The 18,680-nt window shown below is 31.7% G+C and overlaps 1 protein-coding gene across 3 annotated transcripts in view; it reads right to left on the reverse strand.

Annotated features, from left to right (window-relative positions):
• stw (laccase) overlaps positions 1-18,680 on the reverse strand; it is a 54,532-nt gene that overhangs the window by 5,705 nt on the left and 30,147 nt on the right. For 2 of the 3 annotated variants that reach the window (XR_016457067.1, XM_090105489.1), the window contains exons 2-6: positions 3,364-3,805; positions 2,071-2,355; positions 1,449-1,924; positions 1,030-1,214; positions 65-260 (exon numbers count right to left, since the gene is read on the reverse strand). Coding sequence is in view for 2 of the 3 variants with exons in the window: in XM_090105489.1 (XP_089961615.1) it covers positions 65-260; positions 1,030-1,214; positions 1,449-1,924; positions 2,071-2,355; positions 3,364-3,805 (1,584 nt within the window). In the remaining variant the exon portion in view is untranslated. The remainder of the gene's footprint in view (positions 1-64; positions 261-1,029; positions 1,215-1,448; positions 1,925-2,070; positions 2,356-3,363; positions 3,806-18,680) is intronic. The other variant, XM_090105488.1, reaches the window with a different exon arrangement.

The raw sequence follows: 18,680 nt of genomic DNA on the forward strand, positions 1-18,680 counted from the left end.
AAACCAGGATACCAATGGAAGAAGGAATGGATTGGAATCTTTGAAGTATCAACGACCATCTTACCTAAGTATCTGTTGTACGTGTTCGGTTGGAAAAGCATTTCTGGCCTGTATACGAAGAAACGGAATGGCAAGAAAATTTTAACATCGGGTCTGTCTTGTAAAATAGCGGGATCGATGTGTCTTGCATTTTTCAGCTGGCTGACGCAAATAGCGTCATTCCTGGGTTCGTTACATCTGGCATCCAAGGGGTTCATTACCTGTATAGTTAGTTAGGATAAGGTACGTGCAATTACTAGTATTACGTGCGTTAACTACGCTACAAATTATTGTCTACTTTCTCTGTATTTATAATTTCTACTTGTATTCAGTTGCAATCAATACTGGTTGAATGTAAGTGAATTATTTTAAACTACTAGGTAGTTAACTATACGGCTGACTGTTTAAAGAAAGGTTTCCATTGATTATAATATGGATTATACCATTTGCTTATATTAAGTATATAAAACATGTATATAGGTACATGAAACTAGATAAGGAAAACCTTTCTTTGAAACATTATTGTTAATGAATGGATATGGATTTATATTCGCATTAGGAAAGGAGCTATAAATACGGTCAAATGTGCTACTGCATTTTTTATACTTATAAAAACAATTTACAAATCTGAAAATTAATGGGCCATTATATACAATTGCGTACTGGTCGACACTTGAAAAAGTTGTAGGTACTGCACCGCTCAAAAGTAATTCCAATATTAAACTTTGAGCAATCGTGTGCAACAAAATCTACCAACTTAAATCGAGGCTGCTGTGCCGACAGGTATTCAGTATGCAATATCCGCCAATTAATATATGAGATAGGCCCGTGATCCCAACTCAGGGTAACTACTTATTTTTTCAAGGAGATAATTACAGCAATCTTGAGGGGTATTTAGGGTCACCAATCTAATATTGTATATACAGTCGATATTCATGAGTATTTTTTATACATAACTATACAATGAGATACATTTTGACCGTCACTTACCACTCCTTGCGGTATTCCAACGTCGTAGGTTGGTGAAGGAGTAGATGGCTGGTATGGTCCTCTAGCGTATCGAAGAATTCCCAGTTGTTGTGCTCTTTTAATACCACATTCTCCAAGACCACGTACTTGAATCCAGTACGCGCCCGGGATATTGCTAGCTTCGATTACAAAATCATATCGTTCGCCTGTAGAATAAAACATAAGTAATTACTAACCACGGTTGATGGTTAATATTATTATACAATAAAATATTATTCAATTCGTTTCGGTTCAAGTAATGCACCAGTTAATAGCTCAACGTTACAACATGGGCGTGCCTTTTTTAATTGCAGCTTTTATCGTACTCGTTTGTTAACTAATTATAGTATACTTTAATTTTTGACAGAAGTGTTACGAGGAAACATGGTTATCTAACTCACCAGAGAACGAGATAATAGTATTAACTTTTACGGGCTGGACGGGTTCACCGTCAGTGGCAATTACAGTTAGATTATGGCCTTCGAAAGTGACCTGCGCTGGGCAGACTGAAGCAAACGCGTTTATCATTCTGAACCTGTATCTTCTTCCAGGAGTGATAGTGAATACTTCAAGTGGCGTATTAGTCATGAATCCAGTATTGGGATCTCTGAACTGTCCCTTTCCGTTGATAAGTACGTTTTCGGGATCTTGTCCAGTGTTAACAGCTAAGCGACCAGGATATCTTTCAGCAGCATCTTCGTGAAGCCAATCACTGATGAGCATTACGTGGGTTGTCAAGTCGTAGTCGTATAGATGGCTGTTAGGATCTTTGGAAGGAGGTTGACGTACAACAATACTGCCGTAGAGACCGTCTAATTTTTGGAGACCAGTATGCGCGTGCCAGAAATGTGTACCAGCATTACCTTGCCATTGATATCTGGAAATCGAAAAAATAAATTACATTAAATTTTTCTAAAAAGTCAATAGGGTCATTTGTTAATAATCATCGCTCAGAATAGAAACAAGTTAAAAAAAAGGAAAGTAAGTTGTTAGTTACTATAAAAAAAATCGTTTGAAACGAACCTGAAAGTGTTTCCTTGTTGGATGGGACACTGCGTAACAAAAGGCACACCGTCATAGTATTGAGAGCCTCGTTGCCAGATACCGTGCCAATGAATTGTTACTTCCATTCCCTCCATATGATTTTCGACATCGATGACCACTTTATCGTTTTCACATACTTGTATGGATGGTCCGGGCAACATTCTGTTCACTGACAAGATACCACGCTCGACTCCGTCAGCCAAAACACACTGGCAGTGTGACCACACGACGTTGGTTGCGTTTGGTGTGCATACTTGACACGCCCTGCGGGATATCATAAAATTTTATTGCATTGTGAAACAATGAGTTATTTTAATTGCTTATAAAATAAATGTAGTCCCTATTATACTAAATATTTCATTATGTATGTATATTAACTTAATTCTGAGATAGATGTAGATTATATGATTACAAATTACTAATATCCTAGGACGAAGGCGAGAAGTAATTTCATAATTTTCATAACCGCTGTCGACACCAGCTATCAATTACAGGTACGGCTAAATTTAGACCATTTGGACCGTAACATCGTTCATGGAACCAGGCTGTTTCGCGTGAAGTCAGCCATGAAGTCATAACACGTAATATTATACTTAATTAATTAATTATATTATGAGATATAATCCAAATAATTTTAAAACAACCTTAGGTCTGTCATTTACTGTGACCCCAATGTAAATGGTTTATGTAAATATAATAATTATCGAAATGCCAATGTTTTGCAACAGAGGATGCGTCTCAGGAAACCAGTAAATACAGGTCTAAGTGAGTACTTCTTAAAACTGAAATGACTATGATTTATTATCATAAAAAAGACGGCAAAGCGCGAGTGCTCGCCCATGAATGTTGTTTGTTATTATACAATATAGCATTGTATGTCGTAACCTTCACATATCAAATATAAATTAATACCGCCAATGTATTCAATATTAATATAATGAAAATGTATTGAATTCTATACAACAAATTTAGTATCATTTATTCGTTCATTCGCACCATGGAAACCATATACATATTAGACAATTATGCTCCTAATTAAATGTATTTTTATTTTGTTGTCCTGTTTCAATCAATTATAAAATTATATTACGATTACATTATATTATGTGCGAAGAGATTTGATGGAGTTTTAGTTTAAAACCTACCAGAGAACCCTAAAATATAATTTGTAAAGTATATAATAATCAATCGCCGGTAAGTTAACGCCCAGCAATTAAATTAAAACAGGATATTCATGACGGCCAGCCTATGTACAAAATTATGAATACTCACGCTCCGAGAACAGTGTAAAACTCCAATGTAAAGTGGTAGTAGCAAATCCTTGGTGGCTCGTTTTCCCTGCAGGCTCTAGCGCACTCATCGGGAGCAGACAACGCAGGATTTCTTCGGAGCTCAGCTGTTGCACTGCTGGTGAAGTCCAAATGCTTTAGTCCAGCTTTGCCATTAGCACTTCGCGATAGAGGTGGAAGCGGGTTGCTTCTGAATGTTCCGCTAAGCGGACCGCTGCCGCTTGTCTGAGCGAAAGGGTTAGACGATGGTCCAATTGTGCTCTCTATTCCTCCGAACGATGCAAACGGATCGTTGGCAGTGGGGTGGGTTTGGACTATGCCGTGGGTTGAGGCGAATCCGTTGCTGCTGTCCCGGAATGGTGTCGCTGTACCCGCCTGCCACCATGATGCTGAAGTCGATTGATCATCCGCTGCGTTTATCGCTTCTGAAACAAAAATAATACTAATTTAATATTATGCTTTTAAATTATATCAAGCGTGTTCCGCTGTTATTATTGTAGCAATTGAAACCGTTTGCTATTGTCAGGAAGTGCATTGAACTATTTTTTTACTAGAGGTACCAATTAATTTCAATACATTGTAAAGACAGAGGCAGACTTCTGATTAAATTGAGAACTATAAATGGTAGTTACAGTCAGGAATATTTCGTCAGTCCTACGGTATGGTGATGTTGAATTTATTTAGGCAATATGTCTCTCAGATAAGCCCACGGCGATTTGGAACAGGTGCGTTTATGTAAATCGTGTTGTATTTAAGACAGTAGCGAGCAGCAACTGTGTTGTCACGAGTCTTTTGAAATACCATAAGTAAGCAGGGACTTTAGTTTCGTATCTATCCTTAAATGCAAGGACTTTTACTTCCTCGTTAGTTGCTACAGTTTTGTGACAGTCGCTGCGGCCTATATTTTATCTATCGCTACACTTAATTGAACATTTTGTTGTACGATACTATCGCGTTACACGATTTCCAAATTGTCTATTACTCCATGATCGTGGACTACTTCGTTACGGACAGTTTTTGTTTATGGTTCGACACTATTTTAACGGTGGCCTTGAACCAACTTTACTTTTACTTCCTCATCAACAAATAAATACATATAATTTGTTTATTTTAAGTGTGTACATTTCAAACGGCTACTTTGTTGTAAGTATTTAATTTAACGTATAATTTTATAGCTCTCTTGGTACTATATCTAAAGATGGCAATTCGTATTCATTCATAGCTAGCAATAATAGTTTTAATAAACAGTAATTAATGTATTATTTAATATTGGATCTATTTTATTGGTTTTAATACTACACTTACATTGTATTGTATTGAATACAAGGATAATTGATAGCTATCGAAGCAATAAAACCGCCTTGAAAGTGAATGTGATGATTCAATATTAACACATGTGTACCAGGGAATTTTATTAATCCATCTTTTGAAAATTTATATAGGTACGAACTCTTAATCAGTGTCTGTGCACCCACATACATATGCGTCAGATATTTATTTTAAAATATTTTGCGTAATATGATTAATGAAAATTATTATTGATAATGGTTCATACATATAAATTGATGATACGCAACATGGATAAATTTAATTTGAATAAGCATAATTTTTAATTATACTCATATCAATGTATCTTGCAGGTTGAATCACTAACACAGTCTTTACTGTATAATAGAGCTGATCTCTATCTCTCTATACTATCTTTTTAAATACTTAATATTTAAATTTAATAAATGATCAGTGTGTTTTTATTGTAAATATAATAGTTCACCATTAGATCTGACTTATATAGTATAATAGTTCCACTCTCAAATATGAAACGTAGCTACAGATTATTCCTATAGCTGTTTTAAATTGCCAATAAATAATGTAATCAGATCACGTCGAAATCTAAACTCCCAGCAATAAAATCACTCAATGAAATAAACCAAAACGTTCAATTTAATTATTCTCAGGCCTATATACTCTTATATGGCGTCCTGCAGTTATCAGTAAGACTAGATATTTTATTATCAACTATCATTTATAACACTGGGTTATGAAATTCTTAATCTATGTAAAGTAAAGGTTTAGTTATTTGAAGATAAACTCTTAACTTTAAGCTGAAGAAATTTATTGTATGTCTTGATATTTATAAGCTATTGAGAATCCGCTATGACCAAGTCATAAAGATATCTCACGAACAAATTCATGAGTCAATACGTCGAAAAAAATCATGTCCATTTAATTGAATTTCAAACAAGATATTGCTAATATTCTGTTTTTGTAACATCGAGACAATCTCAAACTTCCTTGTATAATATTGATTGCGGCAAACCTGTGAAACAATGCTCGTTTGTAATTTACAGTCGTAATCTTAATGTTTATTTGTTTATCGCAATTTTATTCGTTTTATTATATAATTCCTGCGCATGCTGTTCAGAAAATTAGAGATAGAGATATCCTTTTTTGTTAAACAGTTAAGTAGTTTTTTTTTTAATTATTACATTATTTTTTTCTTAGCTGAGCACGCAGATAGATAATATAGGACACATTTTTAAATGACTTTTTGATATCATATCGATTTTGGCAAATACATATACATATTCCAATGTTTCCGACTTTAAAATGGTATTAAAAGGTTATCTGCTTACACAGAAGGTATAATAAATATGTAAAACAGAAACTACATATTTACCTAGCCAAATAGATAGAGATATTAACGAATATCCTCCAGTTGTTAATCATAAAGTAGTAAATATAAATCGTGTTAGTTATTAATACCTTGCCCTTAGGGCATATCTACTCATCGGGTTTCAATTATGTTGTTTGCAATTCGCCTCAGTCATAAATACGAAGATATCTATCGTTTAACCCACGTGGCTCCTTTATGTTATTCAATTTCAGTCCTTATTGCAGAAGATAAATGACGTTAATCGCTATTTATTGAAGCTGCGGTGTGATGTAACATTTATGGTTAACTAAACCACTGTTCTATTATTTTATGCAACGTTACACCTGCGGTTTTTATATTCTGTAATCATCTTAATTTGTGTTGAATTTTGAAGGTTAGTATGACATTGTAATTATTTTATGTATCTACATTAACCTAATTTTGTTAATAATAGTGTAAGTACCTATTTGTTCAATTATATTATGGTATATGCAACAAAAGTAAATAATAGTTCCACTTCATAAGATCATGTATTATTTTTAATACGGAATTTTAAATCAATTTCATATCACAATAGTTATTATGTAATTTAATGGGTAGGTACATGTAACGTGTAGTCTTATTATTATAATTTAATATAAACCTATTATCGTGTAATCTATGTTCTGAAGAATTCACTTTGAATTCGTTATGGATTAAGTAAAAAAATAAAATTGTTTTTGTAGTGGTACAAGTTGTTGGTTTGGTAGTGGTAAAGTTTGGCCAGAGAACACGAGTTTCTCTTCTTTATAATTCGTGGTTCTTACAGTGGTTCTTAATATGTTAATTATGGCCAAACCTGTACAGATAAATGTTTATTATTATAATAATTCGCGACTTGACCTCACACAGTTATAATATTAGAACCTTGAACGAATGTAACAATGAAATGCACACGTAACTTAGTTGCGTTACGATACGAACAATTAATTTGTATAACCGTTCCACTTGATTGAAACCAGGTTTTTCAAGAGCTGAATCATAATTTCCTTGCTGAAGAAACTTTTCAAGTGGGTCAAGAATACTATGAGGATAAATGTATGAAATATATCGTGGAAAACTTGATAGATGATTAGAGCAGCAACTAATGCAGATATATTCATATGCCTTTTACACAACATCCGCAAAAGTTCCGGTTGTAGGTACCTTATTGTTGTTATTTGTAGATTTTACAGACTGTTGTGTTTACTAGATGGACGAAAATGGCATCTTACAGCTTGAAGTACGTAGATATTTGAAAACGGGGTCATGATGGCATGGCCATGATGGCATCAAACTCACTGACATGGGTCAGCGAGTTTTCGATATAGTACAATGACAACGGTAGCAATTGTTTTGTCTCTAGTTGCAGTTTACAAAAACAAATTTTAGTTTATCGAGGTTGATAGATTGAGAATGCTATTAGCTAACTGGTAACAGTAGAGTCTTCTTAGATTTATCAATCAACTAAACCGCATAGTTTAACGTTACGTGGTAATTACAGATAAAAAAGATCGTGACTGTGGAAGTAAAAACACCACATCGTTACAATGATGTATGACTTACTTATCCTAAGTTATTACTTATGTCACTATTGTGAAGATTAATGAATATTCAATTAATTTCATTCACAGATTACAAGGTCATATTTCAATAAGCGGTGGGACGATCAGTAAAAATCATTAAATAAAGGTCGATGTACAAACTTCATAACAGAGATTAACGACCCTACATAGACAATAGTTTCTAATAGCGTGCAATAATTTGCGTTGGGTGTGTTCAGTAGTTAGCTCTGTATCGATCATTTTTGCTGACACAGAGTTATAACACACATAAAACTAATGTCACCATTCGCGCGGAACGCCAACCGTATCGAACTGAGAGATTATAATTAGAAACATAACAATTCGTCATAATGTTACATAAGTGCATTGTCGTAGATATAAAATTTTATTAGCGGCGATTATTGTGCAGTCGGAAAACGGAGCTTTTACTTACTCAACTAAACAATTGTGGGCGCTCGGGCGTAAATAGTGAAAGTGTCCACTTTACCGGACACTTTGAGAACAAATCGAGTTCGCTACAACACGTAACATTGTTGACTAAGAGCTACATATTTCGGGTAATTTAAAAATTCAATGAAAGGCGGCTTCTTAGTCACTTTCAGCGCGTAATGAAGTGAAAAGTTGAAGCGTATCGATCGTAATTCGTTGTGTAATGCAGGAACAGTAATTATATATTGTAATGTGGATGTTATAAATTTTTAGTATTATAGTTATTTTATGATTATGACTAGCAGAGGTCTTTTATACTGTTTTCTATGATCATAATTATTAAATGAAACTTCGTTTAAAAATAGGTATAATTACACAATAATTATACTGAAATATTTAGTAATTTCACACGTCAAACACGTGTCTAGCAATTAATAAATATAAGAAATTATGGAATTGACTGATTGTATTCATCTGCTCTAATAAAATCTGCAAGAATTCTTGCTATTATACACAGTGACACAATATATATAAACCAATTTATATTGAAATGTAACTCGGACTACAGAAATCACAATGCTATGTATTTGTTTCCCGCCACATCTGATTGCGTCTCGACAGTAATTTGTAGGAGAAAGTTCAATTACTCGCACATTTTAAATAACATAATAAAGAAAGCAATTTATGATACAACCAATAAAGTGTCACATTTTAACTTCCATGTTTAATAATATCTATTGTGACGATATAGAAAGCTAACCCAATGGATTCGTTACATTAAATGTAATTTTATCATTATTATATAAAATAAACGCATAATCCTTGCATGGGATGTGAAACAAGCAAGTCATTGTTCTCACGTAAATTCAAAAGAAATAAGTTATATAAGATTTACCTAGGAAATACCGTTTTATCTAACATCAAAGATTAATCGTGGGGATTAACAGTTTATGGGTGTTCTCTTTGATTGAAAGAAATAATAAACATATAAAAGCTAATAAGATTCGTGTAAATCTTGAAAAATTGCAGCTGTTAGTTACTGGATTACGTAGTATATAAACTCAGGTGAGAGGTCAATGTATTTCCTGTACATACGCATAAAATAAAATGATTTCTATTTGCACAGATCTGACTAAATGAATGTTGATGTTTTCTCGTTTGTTAAAAATACATAATATATGGAGTACTAGCTTTCCGACCCCGGCTTCGCCCGCGTTTTCAAAAAAAAAAACCGCATAATCTCCGTTCCCGTGGGGTTTCCGAGATAAAACTTTTATGAGTTAATCCAAGTTACCCTCTATATGTGTGCTTAATTTCATTGTAATCGGTTCAGTAGTATTTGCGTGAACGAGTAACAAACACACACAAACTTTCGCGTTTATAATATTGAGTAGCATAGGATAGGAAGTATTTAGTTTTGATGTTGTAAATTCTATTCTAGTAGCAGACAAAAAGGTAAATGAATAATTTTTTTTACACGAATTTTTGAAACTCATAAAGTAGGTATTTTCTGCGTAGAAACGAGATAAGTGTATGTTCCTGGAAGTCATTAAAGATAAATGATTTCGCAAGTAACGTTTATGGATATAACGAAACAATTATTTCATAAACTTACAAGATGACAGCAGTACAATAAAATAGCATTGGAACAAAAACGATAGATTTACTTGACAATAAATCATAATGAATCGCGAACGCGGTGCTGATTGCCGATTAATATTTATAAATGCGTATATCCTCACATATATTTTTTTTTTTTATAAGTTCCGGTTTTAATATTTCATTCAAAGAAATATAATCTTTTGGTAACAAGAATTTATATATCAATGGTGTGTCGTATTTATATCATGACAATTATAACAAAAGTCATCTACTTTACTGTTAGGATTTTATAAAAGAGACTAAAATCCGATTCTGAACTCACAAATATCTGTATAAAGATTATTATTATATTACTAATGTATTGTTTTCCGTTATATTGAAACATGCGTACTAGTTAAGCTGAATTGTATATAATACTAGCTGTTGCCCGCAGCTTCGCTTGCTTGGAAAAGATAAATTTTCATGTTCAGATAAGTTTTCATCCCCTATTTTACTCCTTTAGGGGATGAATTTTCTAAAATCCTTTCTTAGGGGACGCCTACGTTATGACATCTACCTGTATGCCAAATTTCAGCCCGATACGTCCAGTGGTTTGGGCTGTGCGTTGATAGATCACTATTATATCAGTCACCTTTGAGTTTTATATGTAACATAGATATTATATAGGACTGATTTTATGATTGTAGACAATCAGTAAATGTCTAATCTAAACGCAATAATCAGTTTACACGATTCATCGTGTAGGTAGCAGTTGAAGTCTCAAGAAACAATTAATAAATTTAATTTTATTTATTGCTGAGCCTTAATAAGAACTACAGCTATGTCGTGCGGTTTTACCTGCTTTTGGTCATGTGTTTTTCCAAATCTATCCAGTACTTTATGAGCCAATTCGTTACAAACATACAAATCTTAGCATAGATAAAAGAGAGTTTTAATTTAATTTATTATTGTGTATTACTTTGCCTCTAAAACGTAAGAGCGACTCAATATAACTTGAAACAATAACGCCGTAAATGTTTTAATTTGTCGAAACAGTGCAGTTGCGAAGAAATGAATAGAACATAAAACTTTTTCCGTTGCATAAGTTTGCATGCATTGGAGGAAATGGATAAGATTCGTGTCAGATAACTCTTATTGCTTTTTTAATTACTGATAAATGTTCAGAAATTGATTGTATCTCCTGGTACCGATGCAAGTGCGATAAATGCAATCGATGTTATAACTAATAGTTATTCAATATTTTATGTACTTTTTCATTGTTGTGGTTATATAGGTAGGTACTATTTCATTTAAATTTCATTTTTTATTTCATTTAAGGTTTTATTTCAGAAATACTGAATCCCTAAAATTGCTATTTATTTTGTTTTAAATCACAAATAAGCTTTAGGCTCTTAATTGGAGTTCAATATGTTTATTAGATAAACATACTGTAAATTTACCTATTTTACGTTCATAGAAAGTATTCAATTACAATAAATAAAAATAAAATATTATTTTATTTATTTGGTTCAAAAATATCGAGGATATTGATGAAATTTTTATAGTTGATATATGTATCTAAATTATAAAATGCCTTTAAAGTATTACATGTATTACGGTTAACACGCCTTTGAGCACGTAGAATTTATTTCGTGCAATTAATGATAAACCAATTTCCAAGGATTACAATTATAACATAATTTTTAGACTTATTTGTGTTAAATTTAATAAACATTCCTCATATCAGTGTCTGTTCATAAATCACAGCTTTTCGTCATAACATTAGCGCAAGAATGCGAACTTGTTTTCATCGCAAATTTAGAAATCGAGAGTAGGTACGTACATTCGTTAATTTTCGTGTTTCTTTGATAAATTTGTTCTTGTTTCGTAATATTTACCGACTTGCTATTTGTTTACTGTTATTTAAATGAGTTATTATTGCGTAAAGTTTCGTTTGTTTCTATATATTATGAAAAATATAAAAAATAGAATAAATTTTAATCAAATTTTATCCGTATGTGAAGTCAATGCTAAATTTATATTGTTTCACTTGACTTCTAATATAAAATAATTGATTAACCTTAATAGTGCGATAATATTATAGAGTCACAGTCAGGTGATTTCAAAACATATAGACAAAAACACTGTTGTGTCAAATTAAGAATAATATATACAATCTTTATAGTAATTAGTGTAGAGTCTTGGTATAGTAGAGTCAGATGCCATTAATAGCCTTAATACATACATAATACTAGGGGTATCTCTAACTGTCTATTTGCTTCTGGTACATACCTTCACTTATATATGTAATTATAAAAAGAAACGTGACAAATTTATCACTCACGACTCAGTAGTAATTATACCTAAATATATCAATAACTACCAGATATTGCTAGAGAAAATTATTTAGCGTAATGTATATCCTTGTTTTTTTTATTAGTTATAATAAAACGTATTTCTTGATCTTGCCTTGATAACTAAATATTTAAAACTGACTTGATTAGTTTTTGGTTTTTTCGCTTTGACAATAGAGTAGACTAAAATAACATATATATTTTTTACATAGGAAATTCATTAGAACTTATAATGATCACTATAATATAATATATCACTATAATATAATCACTATAATATAATATAATAAGGTAAAAAAATTATTTATTATTTATTTATTATTATTTATTTACGTATCCTAAATAAATGAAAAGTTGTCTATTATAGAGAACATCGTTGATTTAAACGGCATAAAATAGTAGATATCAATCATTAGGTATTAATTTATCATATTATTCAATACATCCAAGGCAATATTACCACATGTAATATTCATCATAATTAATTTATCACACATATTGAACAGATCGATAACCGGAAGAGGTACGTTTCAGTTAAGTAATCATTGCATTGCTTTGTACTGTGGGAAGTCGGCAAGAGTTCTATGAAAATATCCTTTCCCACGCTTTTTCGCATTGGAACAACAGTAGGTGGTCTTAATTATTGTATTGCACGGGTTGTGTTTAACACTAACGCAGAAATCACAAGGCAATTTAAATGTCGGTAGCGTACTGCTGTTTAGTACGGTACAAATTTCACCTACGCACGGTTCCCCGCATGCAGGTTTTCTTTGTGTGTGTTTGTTATCTTTTTGGCTGCTGTTGTATAGAGTAATATTGTCGTATAGTAATGTTTCATTTCACATAGTTCACGAGAAAAAATAATGGAACATTATTTTTATAGCATAGACAAAGTTATGATACTAGTAGGGATAGCAAAGTAAGCATAAGATTTCTTGAGAAATATTATATCGTTATTTGCTATAAATAGTTAATTTTTTATAAATTTATAAAGAATAGAAAAAATTCGATCACGAGGCGGGACTTGAACCCGCATCCTTCGCGCCATTCCGGGGCGGATGCCTCACCAACTCAGCCACTCGTGACCCGCCCGAGTGATCGAATTTATTCTATTCTTTCAGTTTTATGTGTCTGAAGGGACACACCGCGCGCCATCTATTGAGATGATTAACAACCATTTCAACCAATATGAAGCACTTTTCAGTGAATACAATATTGTAACGATGGAACACGACCTTTTTTTGTTGAATTTATATTTTTGGTTTTATGGCATTCAAATGCTTTATAAATATAAATTTATAAAGAATAGAAAAAATTCGATCACGAGGCGGGACTTGAACCCGCATCCTTCGCGCCATTCCGGGGCGGATGCCTCACCAACTCAGCCACTCGTGACCCGCCCGAGTGATCGAATTTATTCTATTCTTTCAGTTTTATGTGTCTGTTTATTTATATTTATAAAGCATTTGAATGCCATAAAACCAAAAATATAAATTCAACAGTTAATTTTTTTTTAATGAGACATGCAATAAAATTATTAAAATAGTCAAATACTGTAAAATAATGTAATACAGTTATCAGTTAACGAGTTATCTAGATTAATTTTGAAATAATAACAACGATTTAGGAGACTTATGAAGTAGTTAAGAAATATTAGCATTACAATGCTAAGCGACACGTAAAATAGACGGTGTTTTGAGGATATGTAATTCTCGTGTTATTACGTTCGCATTACAACGTCGTTGAATTCGCATTTGGTGCAACACAGAGCGTTTTAACTTATTTTCTAAAACGATACAAAATATGTAGAAATATATTAATTATAATAATATTAACTGTGTTATTATTTTTTTATGTCAGAGCAAGATAATACCTTTAAATTCAATACCTTTCATTGATATACCATAGTCGTCAGTACTAACAATAATATGGATGTATAATCTGAATTAAATAAAAAATATATTTAAAATCAATTCCATACATACTTTTACAGAGATATGATATTATCATTTTGCAGAGAGAATATTATGTTGATAATAAATGTGAGTGGATGTTAGTTCATGTAGAGTTTCATGAGTTTTTAGAAATATTGAGTTTTTTTAAAATAATAAAAATTATTTATTCAATTACTCTTTTAAATTTTTATTTCTGTTATCCACACATTTGATTAGTCAATAGAATATTATCACAAATATTCGTTGATAAAAATCGCTTGATCCTATACCTTAAAGGCTTACTAACACGCTTATAAGTGGATAAGCATGGTACCAGCTTTATTAGTAACAATGGAACAATATCAACCCATGACTCCATGAAAATGCTCTAGCTAACCTACTTAGACTACCATAAAGCCATATAAATTATACCTTGTGTGCAATTTCTATTGTTATAACTATTTTTATTTCTATTGAATAAGAGATATTGTTAATGTAAAAAATAGTATTTAAGCTGCTATTTACATTGTTCTTTATATATTGTATTTATAACGGAATGTACATACTACGTGACTTATTTTTTGCGATTTTTCGACCCCTCCCTCCCTTAGTAACCTCTCGTAGTGTATGCCAAGATTTTAAAGATCCTTACCGATCCAAGAGATTTTAAAAGATCCCTCCCCCCTACATTGGTCACGTAGTATGGGTATGTTTCCTAATTAAAAACCACGCCATAGTAAAGCTATTTATCTACCGTGCACAATTCAAAATATAATGTTTATTGCACTAACTTATTTCAATATAAGAGTAATCTAATATAATGCAATCGTAATATATTTTTATAATGACTTTTTATATTGTTTCAATGAAGGACGCAAATTGAAAATCAATTAACCATTACGTTTCATATGGGCTTGGAACCGATAAATGTTCAATAAAACTAATCAGATCAAAGGTCGACAACTTTTAGTTAAAAACTAAATTTCATAATAGTGTGTCCTTAACCTTAATTCACTCATGTTTAAGACAGAGCGCCTTTGTCTGCAAGTCTCAGAGAAAACAATTGAACACAAATTGAGTGCATTATGCCTTGGTGGAGTGAGAGTGAAAACCATACTTAATGTGTTTAAATTCAATAAGTTTTAGTTGTTATCGTGTAGTTATAGGATCTTCAGCAACCCTTTATGATATTAAAACAAGACGTATTTTCTATGATACCGTTATAGGCAGCTTTTGTGTTTTTGTTATGTATAGGATTTTGGTATATTTTACACTTTATACTTATTACTTAAATCCAATATCATTCTTTAAATATTTAGCATGCGCTGGTAATTACAACAACCGGCTATCTATCTCTGGGAGTTACTTATTTTCCACTAGAATTATTACTCATAACTACTGATATAATGCCAACTTTAATGGCCTTTTCCTTCCTGAAAAGATAATTAATTGAAATATTTATCTGTGCCATTATCATACACTGAATAAGAAACGTATTCTCGTATAATTAATATTAAAATTCATGCAAATAAGAATCACATGATTATGTTTTTAAGCTAACATTTCTTCACGACAGTCACGTTTCGTTTATAAACACAGTACTGTTTATTCTACCAATTTTATAGGTTAAACAATACAATAGGTTAAAATCCTTCATAATCCGTCAATCGTTGTCGATTGTATTGGCAGGTTTGTACCTTGACATCGACCATTACCTACGCTTTCGTAACTCACGGCCACCCTTTTTTCTTATTTTTTGCGCCAGTTTAAATCAAATTGAGGACCACGAAGTATATCTTCTAGTTAAAATTATCAGATACTTATTGTATATATAAATGCTATTGAAATTGAATTACCATTATGCTGTCGCAGCTAAAGAGGGTGAACATTGCGAAAGAAATAGCGAGAATGTCGCAACTGCATTGTTATAACATGTAGCTTTATTATACCCATAAATAAACTCGTAGCCATTTATTTTTTATACACGCTTACCGATAATTTATCTGTAGCAATTATTTAACTATATATAAGTGTTAATACGACCAGTATTATAAGCAATGAATGATATTGCGTATCGTTAAATACTAAATATTTACAAAATCACCGATACGTTGCAATCACTTGTATATTTTGTGATCTTGTTTTGATTTCTTAATAGATACGTATTCATTATATGTCGGTTTAATAAAACTAAACTGCTCTTGTAAGCGCATACCCAGACATAAATAATTTAACGAGTTTGGAATTAGTACAAATAGAATCAATTGAAAATCAAAATGGCATACGTAATATAAAACACAGTTCGATTTCATATTTGGTTGTGAGAAATATACTTGGATTTTGCTACTACTTACTTGAAAACAAACTATTCCATTATATTGTTTCACCAGTTATGGATTTTCCGTAATAAAACATACTAAAAACATAGCACTTAATAAAAATTTTCATTTCTAAAGCTATAAAATAACTTCTTATAATCATTATCCTATTTAATATGAAATTATAGGAAAAGCTTAGATAATAATTCATAACTTAAGATTACGATTAAAACCTCGAAAGTTACACTGCAGTTGTAAGAAGGCATAACCGCAGGCGGTAACGTTTCAATATTAGGTACATTTAAAATTGTCAGGGTTATTATAGCTATCAAATCACGACACGCGTTATCAAAAATTAACATCTACTGCTGGTTTCACTTATCACATCCTATTATCTAAGTAGCAATAAATGTTTTCGAACTAACGTCACAATGTTGTGGCGGTACTTGAAAATTATAGACCAGCGACTATCATAAAGTAATGGGACTTTATTTTAGTATAATAATATATGGAATGGTTATTATGCTGCATTTTTCAAAGGAAGATAGATCGAAGCAAGCTTTTATGTAGATTAAACTTTAAAAAGCTTAAAATGTTTCCCTATTCTGTTGTTAACAATATTGCAATGCTATAAAATCGTGATAATAATAAAGGTTTAGTTTGAAAAACTATTATTCAAGTATGAAATTATCAAGGTGTGAACTGCTTGTTAATTTCTAAAATAATATCTATCGAGCGAAATAAGATAGAGTCGATTTTAATATCTATACTTACTCGACCATCGTTGCAGTATTTTTTAATCTTATTTCAATTGTATAATGCTTTTGTTATTCCTTATAAATCGAATGAATACATAATTATAATAATCAGAATAGAAAGTTTGTTGAAAGAATCTTGAATTTTATTTCTTTGCCATTTCGTCGCGATTTTACTGTTCGCAAAAAATGCATTATTTTCAAATAAGGCACATCAAGGTTGTGTAGTTTGCACAGATGTTATGGTAGTGGGCCTATTGCACTATTTAATTCGCCTTTTGCACTATAATACAATATTCTTAGAACTACTGGATGAAGATCTATGCTGTTAGTACGAAGTATAGTAAAAGATCCCCAAATATCAGAATTTCGATTTTAAGCCTTAATTATAAATTAAGCAATTCAAAATAGGCCTGTTTAAAGCACTATATGTAAGCAAAATAATTGAGATTGCCTAAATCTGAGGCCAAGGATAAAACAATTAGCCGAAACTAATATGTAACTTTATAGCATTTTGTACGTTAAAACGTGGGAGACACTAAAGTAAACCTCAAGTATTTGCCAATATCCGCTTCTTATTATTCGCTTATACATGAGTCACATTATCTTTAACTATGTATTTATAAAATGGATAACTTTATCAATATAAAAAACGGTATATTGTAGGTATGGTATACTTTTAGCAGCTTTTAAAATATTTTTATCCAAGATTTTATCTGTAATTTATCTATTAATTATCTAAGATCAGTTTAGCGATCAGGTTACTAGATTACGCATAATCTTTTGATTTTATAGTCAATTAATTCAACATCGTGAAATATATTATCACCTCAAATTATAAAAGTCACGATTTTATTTTCGTTTTTGACAGTTTTAGTGTTAATGCTAATATTTTGGTGTTATATACCGATAAATCTTAATCTAAATGTTAATCGTATTTACTTTAAATTTATTTATCTCAGGAACTACTGGTCCGATTTGTTTCGGTGTTAGATAGCCCATTTATCGAGGAAGGCTATAGAGTATATAATCTCAATATAGCCTATACTCTATAGCCTTCCGTCTATCCGTATCGTCGTTTGGTCGTGATGATTCATGAACAAACGACGATCTAAGACCAACAGAAGCAGAGCAATACGGGTGAAACCGCGGAGCACAGCTAGTTAAATATATTTCATAACATAATTAATACGTTTTCACGGTTACTTTCAATTATATGTACTGGATGTGATTCGTAACAACGGAAGCGTGTTGGCGACATAAGCGTCAGGCAGCGTAAAAGATGGCCTTGGACTTTTTGTACGCGAATTAATTGCATTTGATATAATTATTATTTTATAATACAATGGTCGCTTGGGTAACCCATATTTTTGCGTCATTTTTCGAGTTTTGCAAAACGTTTTCACCACGCAAGTAAAATTTTATTGTTATGTCACTAAATGTAGCTTATTACGCACATACGTAATGTTTAGGCTCATATTATAAACGAAAATGTTTTGGATAATTTAAGTTGTAGAGTTTAAGACGTGGAATTTTGACCTGTATGCATTTAAAAGTGCATACTAATAATAGATACAAATAACTCTCATTTTATGTTTTAAATAAATATGGCACTGTATGTTTTGTGCGCAACTGCGCAATTTATATACTAATATATCCAATTACTTTTGACACATTTTCATAATAAAATTCT

This window comes from Colias eurytheme, chromosome 9 (assembly GCF_061535395.1).
Source record: "Colias eurytheme isolate Ceu_HAF_F1 chromosome 9, ilColEury1 Martin Lab GWU primary, whole genome shotgun sequence".
Classification (NCBI taxonomy): Eukaryota; Metazoa; Arthropoda; class Insecta; order Lepidoptera; family Pieridae; genus Colias; species Colias eurytheme.